This window comes from Caloenas nicobarica, chromosome 1, assembly GCF_036013445.1.
Source record: "Caloenas nicobarica isolate bCalNic1 chromosome 1, bCalNic1.hap1, whole genome shotgun sequence".
Lineage (NCBI taxonomy): Eukaryota > Metazoa > Chordata > Aves > Columbiformes > Columbidae > Caloenas > Caloenas nicobarica.
Window position 1 is genome coordinate 72675298 of NC_088245.1, and position 21040 is coordinate 72696337.

A 21040-nucleotide genomic window follows, 5' to 3' on the forward strand; every position below is an offset into this window, starting at 1 on the left:
AGCTGGATGGCATGTCTATGTTCATTTGAATTGCTATGGGTATCCTCCCTTGCCAAAGGGTAAGTTACGGACATTGTCAACAAAATCACGTAAGCGATGCTTTCTGATTATGTTTCTTAGAATCATAGAATAGAATCACAGAATGTCCTGAGTTGGAAGGGACCCACAAGGATCATTGAGTCCAACTCCTATCCCTGCACAGGACAACCCCACAGTTCACAACATGTGTCTGAAGGTGTTGTCCAGTCACTTCTTGAACACTGTCAGGCTTGGGGTTGTGATTGCTTCCCTGGGGAGCCTGTTCCAGTGCTCCACCACCCTCTGGGTGAAGAATCTTTTCCTAATGTCCAACCTAGACCTCTCCTGGCACATCTTTCTACCATTTCCTCGGGTTCTGCCATTGGTCACTAAAGAGAAAAGATCAGCTCCTGCCCCTCCTCCTCCCCTTGTGAGGAAGCTGTAGCCCCCATGAGGTCTCCCCTTTGTCTCCTCTTCTCCAGGCTGAACTAACCAAGTGACTTTAGCTGATCGTCATATGGCTTTCTCTCCAAAACCTTCACCAAACTTCATAGCCCTCTTCCGGACACTCTCCAGTAGCTCTATATCTTTTTTATCCTGTGACACCCAGAACTGCACAGAGTGCTCCAGGTGAGGCCACATCAGTGCAGAGCAGAGCGGGACAATCACCTCCCTCGCCCGGCTGGCAATGCTGTGCTGGATGCACCCAGGACACGATTGCCCTCTTGGCTGTCAGGGCACACTGCTGGCTCATGTTCAACTTGCTGTCAACCAGAACCCCCAGATCCCTCTCTGCAGAGCTTCTTCTTCTTCTAGGACTGTGAACATAGTGGAGCTAAGACATTTTAGTCTGCAGAAAAGAGCTTGGGACAGTTTTGCTTCAGAAATGCTCCTTTATTTCAAGCTTTGGTATGAATTTTCTGCCAAATTACAGAAATAAGTGCTTATGACTTCACAGTCTACTGCAAAACTTCAGTGCCATTCCTCCTGTAGGTCTGTTTGGTCCATATAGACAGTGTTCTACTTACTTTGGTAGAAATAAGAGATCCTTAATAACAGACCTGAAAACAAATGCTGTTGAATGATGACACCAGGAACCTGCTAAAAATGTAGACAATTTAATAAGATCCCTGAAATGCAAGAATTGTTTTTCTTTGAGTATTGTTCTTGAATTGTGCTTTGACTATTAAGCTTGAATAAATGTTTGCATCTAGATTTCAGACGGAGCACAAACTTAGAAGTATTACATGTTGAAGCTCTAGATAATACGTTAATTAAAAAAATCAAACTTGTGAAGTTCATTTGTTGCATATTTTCTTGTGTTTCTGCTTTGAAACTGCTGTAAACTTTCTTTCTACTTATCCTTGGTTTTAGTCAGGCTGAAAGTGCCATGAAAACAGAGGAAAACTGTGTATATTTTCTTGATTTGCTATCCAGGCAAAACAGGGTGGTAGAAGTGAATACAGAAATGTTAACCTGTCTTTGTTAAAAATCAAAATTGACGTAAAGTTTTGCATATTAGTGTAGAGTTTTTCTTATTTGTTTTTAATCTGTGAAATATTTGGACTCTTCTCAACCATTAGTTCATTTCAACCATGTTACTTTTAAAAACATATTGATATTGTTATTCAGTGAAAATTGTGATTTAAGTGTGTTTACTCTCTGAGTGCTTTAGAATTGCCCAGGTGCAGATTGCAAGCATGTCTAAGTTAAAATACAAATATTTTCCAAGGCTGTAATTTATATAGTAGGTGTTTGGTGACTTGGAGTTAGTGGATACGGTTTGGGTTGGAACAAAGCCTAAAAGCTGTGTTTTGGTTGTGCTAGCATATTGCAATGGTGGAAGAAAACAAGGAAGGAAGGAAGGAACAAAAATCTCAGCAAATCTGTCCGTATTGTGATCTTTGCTAATCTGCTTCCTTTAGAAGTATCTCAAAGTATACTGGTTCTTGTTTATGTGCTTTACAATATAGTGCTATAGAGGGATGCAATATTAAAATATAGATCATTCTTTTATTTTATATGCTGTATATATACTGCTCACCTGAGTCCCAGAGGGGAGCAGTTTGGGTGCTGGCATGATCCTCAGCAGAGCACCCTGGCGTGGTGTACAGGGATGGGTCCTGAGCCAGGAAACCTCAGGGATCAGAGGGACCTGCCAGGCAGAGAACCTCTTTTCCTCCCCACCTCCCCTCCTCCCCCATACAAGAACCCCCTGGGGAGCGCTAGTGGCCAGAGTGTGGCAGAGCAGTTTGTGCCGAAGGGCGCTGAAGCTCTGCTGGCTTGACCAGGGAGCAATGGTATCCACCTGGCAGAAGGCCTTGTCCTCTGTAAGCCCTGCACCCACCACGACTGACACAGCTGCCCAGACAGAGCTGCGGTGAGAAGATGCTGATGTCCAGGCTGCAGGGTCTGCTCTGCTCTTGTGCCAGTACTGGATGGCATCAGTGAGCACCCCTGTGGGAGGTGTGCCCAGGCAGAGGAACTTCTCCGTTTAGTGATGGACCTCTGGGAGGAGGAGGTGAGTAAGTTGAGAAGTATTGGGGAGCCTGAGACTGCCTACTGGAACTGCACCCCACCTTCCATAGCAAAGGCCTCTCAGGCAGATAGGACACATGATGTGGAGGATTCTTTATCCTCTCTCCATCTGGCTGAACACCTAAGGGATATGGGGGAATGGTGACAAGTTGCTGTGCAGCATGGCAGGAGTGTCTCCTCCACGACTACCCCACCTTCCCAGGTGCCCTTGCATAATAGGTACGAGGTTCTGCAAATGGAACCAAATGATGAGGATGGTGGTTCATTTAGGTTGGAGGTGTCACCAAGGTTAAGTTGGCCTATGCCCTGCATGAAAACTGCTTACATAAATAAAAAAGATGAGTCGTTGTCATAGAAGACCTTCTTCCAAGGGGAACAGACTTGGCACACTTCTTAGGGAAGTCTGCTGCTTCCTTCAGACCCAGGTTAGACATGATGGGACAATTTCCTGCCCTGATACAGCAATTGGATTATTAACCATTACTGATTTTTCGTGTAGGCAGTGATCAGGTTGCAATAAGAAGTCAGAGGGCAATCAAGAGAGACTTCAGGGCCTTGAAATGACTGGTAAAAGATCAGGAGCACAAGTAGTGTTTTCCTCTACCTGTTCAGTTGCAGGGAATGATGAAACAAGAAACAGGAAGAACCAGCAGGTAATACCTCTAAGCCTGGTGTCTCCAGCAGAATTTTGGGTGTTTTGATCGTGGGTTGGTTTACATGGCTTGCTGGCAACAGATTGGGTATGCTGGTTTCAAAGACGGAAAAGGAGCCTTGTGCAGGAATTAGCAGAGCTCATTGAAAGAGCTTTAAACTAGGTTTGAAGGGGGAAAGGGATAAAACCAGACTTGCTAGAGATAAGGTTGGGAGCGGTATGACACTATCTGAGGAGCGATGTGCTAGCAAGGTCCTACAGTCTTCTCTACAATGTGCTGAGTACACTGGAGCACATTTGAAATGTCTATATTGATGCATGCAGCATGAAGAATAAACAAGAGGAGCTAGAAGCTTTGGTCCAGTCCCAGAGCTACGACATTGCTGGCATAAGTGAAACCTGGTGGGATGATTCCTGTGACTGGCGTGCCATGATGGACAGTTATAGGCTCTTCAGGAGGGATAAGCAGGGCAGGTGAGGCGGCAAGGGTGGCACTGTACATAAGGGAGGGGTTGTATTGTATGGTGCTTACAGTTGGTGATGACATGGTTGAGAGCCTGTGGGGAAAGCAAATAAAGCAGATGTTGTTGTGGGAGTTTACTGTTGACCACCCAGCCATGATGATGGCACTGATTAATTTTCTACAAGGAATTAAGGGATATCTGTAGATCAACACTTCTTGTCCTTATGGGCAGTTTTAACTTCCCAGACCTCAAATGGGAATATCATACAGCAGACACAAACAGGTCCAGGAAATTTCTGAAGCATGTTGAAGATAACACCTTGATGCAGGTACTAAGGGAGATGACTAAAATGTGCCCTCCTAGATTCGTTGTTTGTAAACAGAGAGGGACTCATGGGTGAAGGGGTGATTGGTGGCTGTCTTGGTCATAGTGGCCACAACATAGTTGAGTTTCAAATGGTTGGTGACAGGAGAAAAACTGCCACTGAAACTTTGACCCTGGAGAGGAGATTTTGGGCTGCTGAAGGAGCTAGTTAGTAATGTCCCCTGGGAATCTGCTTTTGAAGGTACCGGGGTCCATGTATGCTGGTCATTTTTTAAGAGCTATCTCTTAAGAGTGCAGAAATCGGCAGTTCCACAGTGTCAGAAGTGAAGCAAGTGGAGCAGATGGCTAGCTTGGCTGAGCAGGGATCTTCTTCTTGAACTTAAGTGAGTAAGAGAAGCATATGGACATGGGAAACAATGACAGGCAGCACAGGAGGACTGAGGAGAAGCTGTTAGCCACTGTAGGGAGAAGATTCATGTGGCTAAAGCTTGATTCAAGATCAAGGTGGACAGCACAGTGAAGGACAACAAAAAGGACTTTTAGAAGTATTTTAATAGCAAAAGGAGAATCAATGATAACACCGGGCCACTGCTCAATGAGGTTGATCACCTCACAAATAGGGACGTAGACAAAGTGGAGAAGTTTAATGCCTTCTTCACCTCTCTCTTCAACACTGATGACGGGCCCTGGGAACCCGGGAGCCTTATGTCGGAAAACTGTGACTGGAGGGATGATAAACTCCCAGCTGACTTTGAACTTGTTCGAGACTCTCTGCTCCGGCTGGTTGAGCATAAATCTATGAGCCCCAATGGGATTCATCCCAGCATATGGGAAGAGCTGGTTGATGTCATCACAGGACCTCTCTCCATTACTTTTTAATGGTCTTGGGAGTCTGGAGAGGTCTCAGTTGACTGGAAGCTGGAAAATGTTCCAAATTTCAAGAAGGCTAAAAAGGAAGACTCTGGTAATTACAGGCTTATCAGTCTCACTTCAGTGCCTGGAAAAATTATGGAGAAAGTTGTGCTGGGAGTTTTTGAAAAACACTTGAGAGACAACAGTCATAGCTCATAGCCAGTACAGGTTCACGAGGGGAACATCATGGTTAACCAACTTAATTTCCTTTTATGACAAGGTCGCCCATCTACTTGACCAAGGGAAGTCAGTGGATGTGGTGGTTTTGGTTTTTCACAAAGTTTTTCATACTGCCTCTCATAGTATCCTTCTGCATAAACTGTCCAGCACACAGCTAGACAAGTTCATAATAAGCTGGGTGAGCCAACAGCTGATGGGTTAAGCTCAAAGAATTGTAGTAAATGGGGTTACATCAGGCTGGCAGCCAGTCACCAGTGGGATTCCCTAGGGCTCAGTTTTTGGACCAGTGCTCTTTAATGTTTTTATAAATAATCTGGATGCAGGAATTGAATGTACCTTAAGTAAGTTTGCTGTTGATACTAAACTGGGAAGAGCTGTGGACTCCCTCAGGGGTAGAGAAATCTTACAGTGAGATCTAGATAGACTAGAGAGCTGGGTAATCACCAGCCATATGAAATTTAAAAAGAGAAAGTGTTGGATTCTCCACCTGGCACATCATGATCCTGGTTGTACATACAAATTGGGGGATGAGAGGAGCAGTCCTTTGGAAAGAGATCTGGGGTTCGGGTTGGTGGCAAGTTGAATATGAGTCAACCGTGTGCCCTGGCAGCCAAAAGGGCCAACTCTGTCCTGAGGTGCATCAGGAACAGCACAGCTGATCGGTCAAGGGATGTGATTGTCCTACTCTACACTGCACTGGTGTGGCCCTGCCCCAAGTTCTGTATGCAGTTCTGGGCATCTCATTATATGAAGGACATAAAAATTTTAGACTATGTCCAGAGGAGGGTGAATGTCCTAGTGTTGGCTGGGATAGAGTTAATTTTCTTCCTAGGAGCTGGTATAGTGCTGTATTTTGGATTTAGGATGAAAATAATGTTGATCACATGCTGCTGTTCTAGTTGTTGCTAAGGAATGTTTGTACTAAGACGAGGACTTTTCTGTTTCTCATACTGGCCTCCCAGCAAGGAGGCTGGTGGTCCATGAGAAGCTGGGAGGGGACACAGCCAGAACAGCTTACCCAAACTGGCCAAAGGGATATTTCACGCCATACGACATCATACTCAGCATATAAACTTGAGGGAAGCTAGCTGGGGACACAATCACTGCTCGGGAGCGGGCTGGACATTGGTCAGCGGGTGGTGAATAATTGCATTGTGCATCACTTGTTTCATATATTCTTATTATTCGTATTCTTACTACTACTTCTACTACTGTTATTATAATTACTACTATTTTTATACCTTCTTTTGCTGTCCTATGAAACTGTCTTTATCTCAACCTATGGGTTTTGCTTTTTTCCTGATTCCCCTATTGCACTGGGGGAAGCAGGGAGTCTGTGGACAACTGTGTGGTGTTTAGGTGCCTGCCAGGTTGAACCACAACAATGACTAAGATAGTGAAAGGCCTGGAGGGGAAGACTTACAAGAAATGGCTGAGGTAACTTGGTCTGTTCATCTTGGAAAAGAAAAAGCTGAGGGGTGACCTCTCTGCAGTCTACAACTTCCTCACGCGGGGCGGTGGAGAGGAAGGTGCTGATCTGCTCTCCCTGCTGACCGGCGATAGGACACAAGGAAATGGAATGAAGCTGAGTCAGGGGAAATCCAGACTGGACATCAAGAAAAGGTTTCTTCTCTGAGAGGGTGGTCAGTCACTGGAACAGGTTCCCCAGGGAAGTTGCCATGGCACCAAGCCTGTCAGAGTTCAAGGAGAGTCTGGATGATGCTTTTAGTCATACGATTTAGGTAGTCCTGCGAGGAGCAGGAAGTTGAATTTGGTGACACTTTTGGATCCCTCTGACTTGAAATGTTCTGTGATTTGATTTTGTATATACAAAAACTGACATTACACTTCCTAGTTTTATATTTATAAATTCTGTTTGATCATCTAGAAATGTTTTATATACTTGTTAGCTTTAGGAATGATAGGCTTGTAGCCTCCCTCTGTTCCTTATTTTTAAAAAATTTATGATTTGGAAATAAACAAAAGAAGAATATTGTGCTTTTCTATATGATATACTGATGAAATGGAGCTTAAACTGTCTGTTCATTCATGCAAATCACATTCAGGAACAGATTATATCTCCCTGTTACATACTGGCTGGCATATGCATATAAAAAGTGAACAGATTAGGCACAATCCTTTTTATTGCATCTTTCATCTCAACAAACTTATTTGTATTAGTCATAGGAATAAGATGTCTAAACTGTAGTCACTCTTTTAATGAAAAAAACCTGATATTTTGTCCTTTTAATTTTGATAGGAAATAGTTCTGGTTGTGTTTTTTGGTGCTGAATATGTGGTCCGATTGTGGTCTGCAGGCTGCAGGAGTAAGTATGTTGGCTTCCAGGGAAGAATACGGTTTGCCAGAAAACCCATATCAATTATCGGTAAGATTTAAACTTTTTTTTTCTTTTTTTTTTTTTTTCCTCAACTTTGCTATTATCATCCATTTTAAAGTGAAGATGTCAACTCCTGCAGAGGCCATATTGCTATTCTGAGCTATGTCTATCACTCAAGCATTTATCTGCTTTCTGAACCTATGCAATTATTTCTTCTTTTGGATTGCTAGAACTGAACATTTAAAATATGGCAGTGAGAGATAGGCAGACATCAGTTTAAGAAAGGCAAAATTGTATAAAGCAGAAATCTCTACTAAATCCACTTGTGTAACTGGAGAAAACTGCCAAGATTTTGAAACCAAATTCCTTCCTTACAAAGAATTTCTAAGGAAATTAGAAGGCAAACACAAAGGTGAGCATAAATTGGAAAAAACACGGAAATACAAAGTATAACTCAGGAAAAATTCTCTTGGGTATTGCTAAAGTTAAGCAGTTTAAATTGTTTGAGCAACTACTGTAGGTAGCACCTCTGGAGTAAGAGAGAGTTTAGGGGGAGAGGTGACTAACAAAACCTTTGGAATGGTGAATGAGCGATTAATAAAATGTGATGTTCAGAAAAAATTGTAGTAGATCATAAAATCAGTGTTTCTGTTTTAAGCCTGTGATTTTATATAGACCCCAGGAGAGCTGCGAATTTTACCTTACACGAACATCAGCTCATTCAGTTTTAATTAGAGCAAAGTGCAAGAGGTAAAAAAGGGGAGAGAATGAGTTGATATTTACTTAACCATCTGTGACTTTATGAAACTTGGTGCAAAAACTTGGGAAACAATGTATCATACTTGTGGATGTGGGCAGTGAATAACAGGATGAGGTACTGTACTCAGTTTTGGGTTATTGAGAAAGAAGTGTTTCATTACGTACAAACAAATTCTTCATCTGCTTCTAGATCTGATCTAGTTTCATGATATAACCATGAAGCCTATATGTAACTCTTTTCTCCTAATCACGTTCTTGACTTCTCTTTCAATTAAGAAATGTTTCTTAGGTAGGTGTATTAGAGTACACAGCTGGAGGAGAAAATGTGGCAGTCCCCTTAAACTGCGATTTCAACTTGGTAGTGTTTCTGTACACTGGTATTGTGCATCTACCACAATAAACATTCATGTTTATATAGCCCTTGGAGGAGACATGGTCTTTTTTTTTTGTTAAGAAAAGCTAAGAATGATTACAGCTGATTGTGCATTCAAAGATATCAGTACTGTTTTTACATTTAAAACTCCTGTAAGAATACAATACATTTAAAGTCAAGATTTGTTTTTACATATCAAATGGAGCGGGACTATGTTTACACTATTCCAAATAGATAAACGTGGGAAATACCTTTGCTGTGAAAGTTCGAATCATCCTGACTCAACCTATCATTTCCAAACCAACAAGAATAAAGTACAAACACTAGAAAAACAAGTTAAAGGATTAGAACAGAATTTTTAAAATAAGGTATTAATTTTACTTTTGTATTATATGAAAGTTTTTATTTTAAAATCAGAAAATATCATTGAAATGTCTTTGATATCAGAGAGATTTCTTTTATGGGTATTTGTCCACACTAAAATTTGGATTAATTCTTAGAAAGTTCAATTTGGGTAGCAATTTTTAACTTTTAAAATTTCTCCTATTCTCTTTCCTTTTCTCCCTTCTCTAATTGTAAATAAAAATTATTTTGGTGCTTATTACCTGAAAGAGATTTAGTAGTCAAGCTAGTTATTACTTTCTTTTATAAACTTGTTTAACATTATTCCATTCCATGCTACATAATTAATATGTTAACATGCAACTTCTAGAACCGGGGAAGGAAAATGTTAAGATGGGACACACTATTTCCTGAATAGTCTTTAAAAATTTTATCTAAAATGGAAAATGATGCAATGTCTCCACCATGTAAATAAATTTTTTTTATTTCTTAAGTAGGTTTTCTGAAGTTAGCCTAATTTTTCTCCTCTTTGCAGACATATTATAGGTGATTACATATAAGCGAGAGAAGACAGTTCTATAGCCTGTCAGGAGACATAGATTGAATTGATTTCCAGCATACCAAGAATCCCTAGAAAAATCTTTTTGCCTCTCTATGTTTCTTCATTCCCTAGTTTACAGAATGAGGATCTTTGAAGATTGTGCAGTGCTCATGTACTCTAGTAGCAGCTGTAATAGTGATACCCTTCCTAAATATTGGTTTAACACTTCCATTACTTACTACATCAGTAGCGTTAAGTTAGGAGCTAAATCCTTCTGAAAATCCCAGCCTAATTAGGCTTTTATGAAAGGGGCATACCAAACACAGGCAAAATCAAGACAATGTCCTTTCACAAGCTGTTTTATTTTTTGCTGTTGCTGCAGAAAATGTCATGAACAATCAATTTATGAATTAACTTTTGTTTCTTCCAGTCTTGACTGCATGCAGTTTGAAAGACATAAGCAGGACATAAGTTACTGGTGCAAAGACCCAATATGTATGTCCATTTCATATTGTCCCTAAGGAAAGGGCAGTAGAACTTTATTTATGAGCACCTTTAATTGGTTATGTATACAGTTCTGAAAAAGCATCAGCACCTGGTATTTAAAATTCCAGTTACCTCATATAAACCTAAATTATGCAGTGCCAGTAGAACACAAAGTTTCAGCAAAATAAGAATACTATGTAAATCGAATTGAAATATGTGCATATAATCTGTTTAATTTAAGTCCCAATGAACATAATATTATCTCCAGACTACTGAGAACACACCTGGAAGCTGAGGGCTATTTCCATTATGCAAAATACTATGGCAACTAACGATTAAAATAGAAACACAAATTTTTTACTGTTTTAAATTCTAAAAGGATTAATTGCTTTTAATCAAAAAGTTGAGAATTGCATACTAGAAAGTGAACTTGTGAGAACATTAGAAACATATCAGCAGTTTGCTCAGAAAAAACAGTACTTAGGTAGGCTGCATTATGTGTTGTGCTAAAGTTTATGCAGAACTAAGTAAAGTTTCACTGGAAAGCTGATTTTTAGATGGTAGCTCTTTGGAATTTCTCAAGGATTTGAACCTTATGAGTAAGCAATGGGGAGAGTGGACTAGCAGTGGACTAGGTTTTCAAATCTGTGTACTACACATGCTAAATTTCAGGGAATGTGGTTTGTGCAGGTCTGTCATATACGTGTGTAACGCACATATTATATAGAAGACACTATGTCATTTTTGTCTGTCTACACCTCATGTGTATGTACAGTCATGTTTGCAAACACATAAGTAGGTAGAATGTTTGAGAAGGATATCCATGTGTCACTGTTAATAAATTACTGGAATTCCATTTTTAAAATTAGCAAGTCTTCCTGACAATTTCTTTTTTAAAACTGACATAAATACTAATGTAATGCTAATATAAATACTACTACTTTTTAGAGTTGAAAAAGTTGTTTAAACAAATACTGGCACCTTATCCTGATATTTTCCAGGCCAAGTGTCTGCTTCAGTTTGAGTCTTGTGGAGATATTTCATGCAAAATATTTAAGCTTTTCATCAATAAAACAATTCTGGCATTTTTTTAAGGAGAAACACTAGCCTGCACAATTCAAATTTCAGGTTTCTCTGAGCAGTAGTGCCAGGGCTGTAAGTAAAAAATCTGTTGATTTTGGTTTTATATTGCTCTTCCTGAAACTGCCCAGGGCACATGGAAAGGGAAAATACCAGGCTTGAATACCAAGGTGAAGTAGCGGGGCAGGAGGAACAGACTGGGACATACAGGCTCGGTGAAATGGCAGGAGGTGGGATGTTGATGTAAGGGTCTGGGAGGAGGATGTATAAAGAGACTGCTAAGCAAGCAGGAGGTTGAAGGTAAAAAAAGGTGGAGGTTTGAAATACGTGAGCTTGAAAAGTGTCAGCATAAGGGCAGAAGGATATGCTGAAGACCTAGAGTGTAAAATAGGACTGTTTGAATCAGTAAACTGGGATTAGTATGAGAAGCCTAAAGACTGGAAACTGGCATGAAAACTAGGAACAGAGAGAAGCAGATATAGAAGAACAGGTTTTGGGAATAAATATTGAAATATCTCTACCATGTAGAACACACTTTCAGAAAAGTGGGAAGTACAAATGAAAAATCTGTGTTACTCTAATTACCTGCTTGAAAATAATTTCCTAAGTGTCAGTCTTTTCCTCCTTCAGTGCTGGTCATTGGATGCATGTGTCTGAAAACTTAGTGAGGACATCGGGTGCTTCCTTTGCTTAAGGGCAAAGATCTCTATCATGATGTGATGGGAAGAAAACTCTCTTAAATTCTGAGTGTTTACACATGTATGTTCACACACATATGTTCACACATGTACATAATAAAAGAACTGCATAAAAATTTTGGAAGGTCAGGTACTCAAAAGTTAGATTATCCCAAAATGGCAGCTCTTTCTGTATCTTAAACTTATCCCTCCCTATATTTATTTTCATTTTCATAAATGTACAGTTAGTGTAGTACAGTCTTTAAACGGATTGGTTGCTATCCCTTGGGGAGGAATCCTGCTTTTACAGCAAAAATCAGTCTGATACTGGAAAATAATCTGAGTCAGAGAGTGAAGGATTCTGTCGATTGTAAAACTGATGCAGTATTTGTTGCAGTAACTACATGGTTGTGAATGAGGCAGGAGAATGTTTAAAGGAGAGGAAAAAAAGTTACTGTCATTGAAGGCAACTGTTGTTCCCTCTGAAGTTGGATTCAATCCTGCATCTTGCCTAGGCATTACATGGAAGCTCTGTGATAGTCATTTAAATCAGTTTTCACAAGTGTGCCTAATTTTCTGGATGTCCAAATGAAGTCTTTGAAGTCAGGTTACAGAGGTTCTGAGCTCTCACAGCTGCAAGTGAAGTCAGCAGGCACTGTTTTTATTGAAGTGCTGTATAATGTTAAGTGCTCTCAGGAATAAGGTACTGCTTGTTTAAAACTGGCAAGGAAAATTTACCAAAACTTTTCCTTATTCTATCTACATTTGCTATCATTTTATAATACTATCCTTTATTTTCTGGTTAGAATTTCAAAGTGAAGCATTTAGGTGCTCTGAAGAGGATTATCACAGAAATGCCCATGAGAAAATTAGAAAAATATCTTGTTGGAATAATGTTAGAGCAGGGTTCAATAATTCAAAGCAATAGGCCTGTTCACTGAACTAGAATAAGAGAAAATAAGGGATGCTAGCACTGTGAACACAATCCATCATTTGCATTGTATAATGCTGGAACTGTGTGAACTGTGGAGTTGTGGGAAAAAAAATGGAACTCTGGAAACAATTATTTTTTCATGAAATTAAAGACTATATCACAAAGTAAACCAACAACTATGATTCTTTTTAGCAATGTTTGTTCTGACAGTTCCCTAAAATTTGAAAGTTTGGCTTTACAGCTATGATACAATTTTTTAATTAAGTGTATGTGTCTGTATCTGCATATGATAGTTGTCTGTATTTTATGCCTTTCATTAATGATTGAAGCAAAGTCTTCCCCTCTTAAATCAAGAGCCCTGGGCCAAAATGTGGATTGATTTCTAGAGTGTATGTATGACTTTGCCTTTTTTTTTTTTTTTTTGTGGCAAGCTCCCTGATCTATCAGGATCTTTAAAATTTACATTATTAAATTCATCATGGAAGAAACTATAGACCTAGTTTTTTTATGTGAAATTTTTTGATGTGAAAGTATTACTTTAACTTATTGCCCACTAAGTTTCAGCTATATTGCCATAGTTTCAGCTAACTTCATTTATTTTTTAAAGTGCTTTCCTCTGTCTTTATTGTGTGTTTCAGTGCTGAGAGCTAATACTTAACACATTCTTTTTTTTTTTTTTTTTTTTTTTTAACAGATCTAATTGTTGTAGTAGCCTCAATTATTGTTCTGAGCATAGGATCTAATGGACAGGTGTTTGCTACCTCTGCAATAAGGTATGTTTGTCTAGTGACTGTAGCTCTTCATAATAACATAGCAGAGTTATATTATGTGTATATCTAATTTCCCAACTTCTGATTAGATCTATATATAATTTTCCTAATATGGGAAATATTATTACATGGAAACACTGGACAGTGGCAGACTGTGTGTTATTGTGCTTGGTCACTGGTTGGGAAACAAGAGTGCAGAAACAAGGCATAGTAAGAACGGTGTGAATGCTGAAGCCAAGCAGAAAAACACTAAAGAAACATTCTGTCCTATAAAAAACCATCAAACAGCTCTCTTTCTGAGACAAAAGAAGTATTACAGAATATCAGCTTATTTAAGAAGTAATCCAGACAGCACTTAACTCTGTACTTTTTGAGTACAAGTAATTACTTTGTTTAAAGAGTAATTATGCTTCGGTGGATTTGTTTAGTACAAGTAACTTGTACCATACACGAACCAGAAACATTTGATGTCTATAGTGTTCAGCTTTCATCAAGTACTGCAAGTTTGTTTTGGGAAATAAAGTGGGTAAATAGAAGAAAGGAATGATAAGCAGAATATATCTACTTCCCACTCTTCCCACTTCTAACATAACTTGCAGCATGTGCTTCATGTTCTGTTACAAGCCTCTGATTTCCAGTGCAGTCTAATCACTGGGAAATGAGAAGGTACAGTGCTATCTAAACTGCCTAGCTATATAGAGATACACTGGAGGGAACTACATGTATAAAATATTTTAAGGTAAATATTACCATAGAACATTAATCTTTACATGATGATAAAGACTCACAGAAGTGATTCATCAGCTCATATAGGAGGAGGGCAAATGTGAAAATTCTGAAGATTTTCTTTAAGTAGAAGTGTAGGAAGGACTTTAATGAAGAAGACTGCTCTGTGTTTCTATGTGAATCTGGGTGGCTTCGGGCTCAGTGCAGCCTTACCTGGTGTTAAATTATACACTTTCTGTACTACAACTCAGAATGCTTTCTGCTAGAGAAACTTAACCCCTGCCTCTGCAGTGTTGTTATTGCCCCATTGAAAAACTGTCTGGGTCAGGCAAGTCTTAATCCCATCAGGTTTCCTCAGGACTGTGATGTGAGTGGCTGTTTCTGAGTTAAGAAGGAATGAATTTCACATCCTTGCCTTTGCTTTTATTGCTTTTAATATATACTGCTGTTGTCCTGTTTGGACCTCCCTTAAATCCCAGCAGTCCCAGAAAGCATGGGTGCATGCATGTCAGGTTGTTTTCTTGTACATTGAAGTTGCAAGCTCTAGACCCATCGGGTATGACAGGTTGACATTTTGATCCCTGCAGCAACCAGTGAGACTGAAACCTAGTAGCACTGCAGAGCTCACAGCAGAGTCCTGTAGCCTTCTGTCCTTACTGTTTTAAGATCACCAAATTGATAAAAATGGTCTTCTTTCCAAGCAATTTATTTTCCCTTTTCAGAGGAAATGGGTTGTGCGTGTTCAGAGGCTGTGTATCTGGAGTTTCTTGTTCACAATCTTGTTTTTTAAATCTTTATTTGTAAAACTCCCTGCCTTTAACATGTAAGTCAGCACTGGGCAGTAACAGAGCTGTAACCATCTCAGATACAACAGAAACAGAAAAATCAAGAGCTGCCATTGGGTCAAGGCATCAAGAGGTGTGTCTAGTAATTGTACAGGGGAGATACATGTGGTGCTCTGACATAAGCAACCAATGAGCTATAACATTACATAAGTCTATTTGTGCTCAAGTATTTGGTAGCCTTGTAATTCTTCTTGGACTCATGTTTTAATTAACAGGTTTTAAGTGGATATTTTAATGTTTCCATTTAATTAAAGTTATTATTCCAATGCCATATCAAAGAAATAGCAAAATGCGATGTTCATGTACCCAGTCACTGATATGCAATTTGATAGTCAAGATTATTGTGTGTTTTCCAAAAAAATGACAAGCATTTTATCATTTGACCGTCAGCTGTGGAATTTCAGAAAGCCTGATTTCTGAATAAAGGAAAAGTTGGGTCTTTCAGAAGACAGCATGACTTCCAGTGACTGAGGATGGCACCATGTTGAGTTTCCTGGCTGTTGGTGTAACACAGAAAAATGCAGCCACAGTGGAATTGAAATAAGAAGACTGAATTAAAAACCAAAACCAACAACAATGACAACAAAATTTTAAGGATAGCTAAAAAGAACTAAAAATACTTTTAGTGAAAAATTTTTTATCCTTTCCTGCTCTTCACTGTTTTCTTTCAGTGATAAGATAGTAAGATGAGTGTAGGAAAACAAAGTTCATTGTTGAAAGGGTGACTAGAATGAAATATTTTCATTGAATAAAATTCTGCTGGGGAACCGTATGGATAATTATTTTATTTAGTTGAAAAAATTGGGAGTTTATGATTCAGTTATTGTCCTAAAATCACATAGGACTCTATTATATTTCCAATTAGATGATTTGTATAACTTACACAGAAAGGATTTCAGTAATACCATGTTTGGTTCACAATCTGCTTTTGGCAAATAGAGAAAAAAGTTTGCTCATATTTATGTTATCAAAGCCTGAAGCATTGGTTTTGCTTAGAAGGAAAGAATTTGAGCATCATAATTAGGTAAAATATGCAAGTTTCCTCTGGGTGTGAGAGCATACATTTTAGACTTTCTTTTTGTTTTTTTTTTTCTTTTGAGTAATTGTTGTCCTACTCTATATTTCTGAATATAACGAAATGTGATTTAAGCATACTGTCTACTGAGATGCCTCGAGTGTAAGATGCAAGTTTAGCCAGGGACAGTGCTATCAGAGTTCTCTAATATGGCAGTATGTTAGCGAGCATAGTCAGCTGTGTGTAGATAGAGCAGTATTATTTTCAATCATTAGTTTTTTATTTAATGTCCTATTTTTTTCTTACAGGGGGATCCGGTTTCTCCAGATACTTCGCATGCTTCACGTAGATCGACAGGGCGGCACTTGGCGACTACTAGGATCAGTTGTTTTCATACACCGCCAGGTGCTAGATCTTTAAAGATCCCCAGCATTTTGTTTATTTTAGTATATTCTTTTCATGGACTTCAAATCATAGTCTGGTTTAAAATAACAGTGTTGCAAGGGAAAAAATACTTTAAGAGTCCATGATGTATTTCTTTCTACTTTTAAAATGGGAACAATATTTTTTACTTCAGGTCAGAGGCTAACAGGGTATAAGCATCAGTGTTCTTTTGGAAATGAACTGTTGTACTCTTTGATGTTATCCTTCAATACAATTCATTAAACGCCATGACGTGGGCTGCCTTTCTGTTTGCAAATACTGTTCACTGTCTTCACAGGAGATATGTACCTAGCTTGGTTATTCTGTGAAAAAACAAGTGCTAGTGGAAAAGCCTTAATAGAACAAGTAAACTATTGAAATCATTCTGTTTTCTCTGCCTGAATAAGGAGTTTTCTAATCTATTCTAGGAACAAAAATACTATGTTATGATAGTATGCAAGAAAAATTACTCTTTCTAGGGTGTAGTCACGGAGGTAAACTTGGCTGTAAATACTCATGTCTGCTAAATCTTTGAAACAGTTGTTCTGTGTAAAAGTTCATTAAGCAGGAATAGCTTAAATGTTTTAGTGCAGACTTTTAAAAATTTCTCGCTGAAGGCTTTATTTTGGGGCTTCGTGGACTCTCTTGATGAAAAGCCAACTTAGCTTTATGAACATAATAATAGATCTTGTGTATCATACCATATTATGGAGGGTAAATACTGTGCTATGAATCTTTACATCTGACTTGTGAGGGTAGTTTTTTAACCTAATGTTTAGGAGTGTAGATTTCTTCTCCAGATATTGACATAGAGTTATAGATTTCTACACAGACATTGTTTCATTTGCTGTTTAGAAAACTGTGGCTTTGGGGCAAGGGCTGTGAGATACTAAATCCAAAAGACTAATTTAATATCAAAAGTTACTTTTCCTTCCTTTCCCCCCCCAACCCCAGTACTGTAGGAAATTTTATATCAAGATGGCTGTGCAGCATTGATGCACACCAACATTCAAATCTGAAATAAATCTTCTAAAAGTACTCTAGTATAAAGCCTACTTTCATCCTGTACAACGGGATGACTTTTAATGTTCCAAGTCTGTGTGGTCTTCATTTTTTATGGTTGCATTACCTGGATATCTAGCTGGGGCAGAGCTGGTATCCAAATACACTTTCTCAACATTTGCTAACCTTAATGACAGAGGTGTTTGAGAGAATTTTTTCCTGTGGGTGTTCAGAGTTTTAGTCAAGAATCTGGAAATATTATATCCAAAATATAACATTTAAGTCTTAAATGTCACAAACATAAATAAGTTCAATGATTTAAAAGGAAAAAAATACCCTTGGAGAAGTGAATTTATGAATAAACAAACCTAAAGTTCTACTAATCCAAAGAAGTGATTATGATGATATATAAAACTCTACAGATCTGTAGTACTTGTCAAAGCAGATCACCCACTAACACATTAATAAAAAAAAATTCAAACTCACAGTTCTGTATTGACATTGGGCAAGTGTAGCTGAAATCCTAGTATGGTACCAAATGGAAGGGAAAATGGAACCTTTATTCCTGTCCAGTCTGTTAAAGAAATTTTTTGTTTGAAAAAAACCAAACCAAACCAAAACAAAACCACCTCAGCTGCTTTTTCTTTATAGGCAGAGTACAAGGACCTCATTTATTTGTTGAGTTTGGTACTCTTTCAGAAAAAACGAGACCTTAAACCCTTAAACAATGTGAGAAAATAAATTCACGTCTTTGTGACCTGTGAAAATAACAATCACTTGGACCTCTGCGGGCCCAGAAGAGCTTACTAAAGTTGTCACCAATGACTTCCATGTGTTTTGGAATTTTACATGTGGCTGTATTCACTCGTTCAGGCCCAATTTGGCTAGGATGCTCTTCTATTTTCAGCAGGTTGAGCTTATACAAGCATTTCTCGCCAAAAGCAACAAAACATGAGTCAATATCACATGTGGTGTTGGAAAGACATGGAAAAATCATGCAGCTTACTGGAATAGTGAGCTAGCCAATCCAGCTCCAGCTCGTAAGCCTCTCATTTAGTTTTACTTATTCCTCACCTTGCTTTGTGAGGTCTTCTGCTTTGAAGAGGGAGTTACTGATGAGTTCTGGATTTGGGGTTTTCTTTTTTTTTTTTTTCCCTAAGTGTTGAATTTTATTTTTTGTGGTCCTTATTGTAACTGAAAATATAAATCTACCTAAGTTAAAAGCAGCATTGACTCATGTCTCTCAATATTCAAATTTATCTTTGTGCATATTTGTTTTTTGTTCTTGCTGTTTCTTTTGCATATATGTATCCGAAACTCCCTGCTGAAAACAGGCATTTGTATTAGGCACCTCTCTTTATTCTTAAGCCCTTATCTATTAAAAATTCATATCAATGTGAAGTTTTAAGGCCTGATTTCTGCAAAATTCTCTTTGTTTTGAGATCATGTATCAATTAATAGTATTTGGCATTCATAGACACCACTCTATCCATATTTCTTGATTATTTTAAAATCTGCGCTCCCTCTTAAATGCAGTATGTCTTAGAGAAAAGCAAATAGTCAACTATAAATGAAAACGTAAGGAACTTTTCAGCGCAATTAAGTCATATCTACAAGTACACAGTGTACCATTATCATTAGAGAAAAAATATGAGAAAAGAATGGTGCCCAGCATAGAAATCTGAACTACAGAAAACCCAAGTTTTGTTTCCTCTTTCAACCGCCCTGTTTTGTTAACAGGCCAACAAAGAATTAAGGCTTAGATTAAAAGACTTGCCTATGGGCAAAACCAAATACTATCAAAATTCATTGTTTAGGTCATTATTAAACGACTACAGAAAAACCACCAACTTAGTTTTGTGCCAAGATCACTTAAAAACTTGCTGAACCTAGATTTTAATCAGTGCTATAGCAGGAGGAAGAGTATGTATAGTTCCTGTTGCTGAATGCGGTTACTAGCTACCAGGGCTACATTTTCCCAGAAAGCTCTTATAAGGCAGTGAAATGAACGAAAGAAAAAAAAAATCTGAAGAAAGTCTGGTGATAAAACCTGAACCTTCCCTCAAATGGTTTAAGAAGTGTAGGTAGAATGTTACAGAAAACTTGTGAAAACCTGACATACTTTAGAGGAAATCCTTCTTAGACAGGTTTTAATTATAAATTTATCTTATGGGAATATTTTAATTTCTGTATTGATTTGGATCCAAGGAGAGAAAAATAACTCTGTCAAGAATTTAAGGAAGATGCTGATAAAGATGTAGAACTACAAAGTTGCATAATAAAAATGGCTAAATATATGCAAAGAAAGTAAAGGAATATAATGTGTTAACTATCGAAGCACTGTAAACTTTAACTCACTAAAATAAGCTATTTTCCCTCATAACTAGGTATTGAATTTTCCTGAAGGGTAGATGAACATCTCGTTTGATTACAATGTAGCACCATTTCTATAAGATTTACACATTTTTGCATCTGTGACACTACACATTTTGGCTTGTTTAAATGCACAAGCACATTTTCCCCGAAGACTGTAACAATCCTGTATCTAAGTTGCATCAATCCTGATACAACCTTCCTGTCCAAAAATCTATAGAGAAACTGGTGCATTCACAAGCACTGTATCGTGCCCTGTTATTTTAGTGTACTGTTCCTAGACTGCATTTCTAAAGCTGTTTTACTATTTTCGAAATTTATTAATATTTGGTATTTTGAATGGACAGTTAAATGGAATTATTCCCATTTACAAGACTTAAACCAGGAGAGATATCCCACCCTACTTTTAGCTCTCCAAGTAACTTTGTATAAATCATGGATTCTCCTTGAATTCTATGGTCTGATAGGAATATAAAGCAAGTCATTGAACTACCTGTTCTACTGGAAGCAAATTTCATACCTGAAATATTATTTTTTCTACTGTGATACAAACAATCCCCAGATATTTACAATGTTTTATAATTATAGAATATATATGATGTGAACCTATGTACTTGTTTACTTTCTCTTTTAATAGGAACTCATAACAACATTGTACATTGGATTCTTGGGATTAATTTTTTCATCCTATTTTGTTTATCTTGCTGAGAAGGATGCAGTTGATGAGGATGGAAAGACAGGTTTCTCCAGCTATGCTGATGCCCTTTGGTGGGGTGTGGTAAGTTTACCAACAAAATGCATGTACAAACTTAGTACACAAGATTTTCTGTTGAAGTTGTGATCCTTTTAAAAAATCTGGCATTTCTTTCTTTGCAGAATGTATTTCTGTAGGGAATCTTGACAACCTTTTCAAAAATATACATGAAGAAATATAATAAGTGCAATTAAATGATTTTGGTATTAAATTTTATTGTGAAAACTTGATAGCAAGTCTTTAGCAAAGGGCTTTGAATGTTTACAGATACCAAAAGTCCACATTGAAATCCACATTTCAAAAAAGAGTATAAATACCCTCCAAAACGTATTCCACATATTTTAAAAACTACTTAATTATCTGCAAAAGGTGCATAACTTTAAAAGTATATTCTATTTGTGGAAGTTAGGTTAACAACTCTTTTTTTTTTTAAAATCTTTTTTTGTAAACCTCACTCTCTCAGTAATAATGCAGACCTTGACGCGGGTTACGCAGCTGTCAAAGCTTCACAGA

General features: G+C 38.0%; 1 protein-coding gene across 1 annotated transcript in view; it reads left to right on the forward strand.

The window, feature by feature from the left end:
- Positions 1-21040, forward strand: part of LOC135988442 (potassium voltage-gated channel subfamily KQT member 1-like) — a 501042-nt gene that overhangs the window by 37719 nt on the left and 442283 nt on the right. Inside the window, exons 3-6 of the mRNA XM_065634462.1 lie at positions 7349-7475; positions 13314-13392; positions 16284-16380; positions 20411-20551. Coding sequence (XP_065490534.1) covers positions 7349-7475; positions 13314-13392; positions 16284-16380; positions 20411-20551 — 444 coding nt within the window. The remainder of the gene's footprint in view (positions 1-7348; positions 7476-13313; positions 13393-16283; positions 16381-20410; positions 20552-21040) is intronic.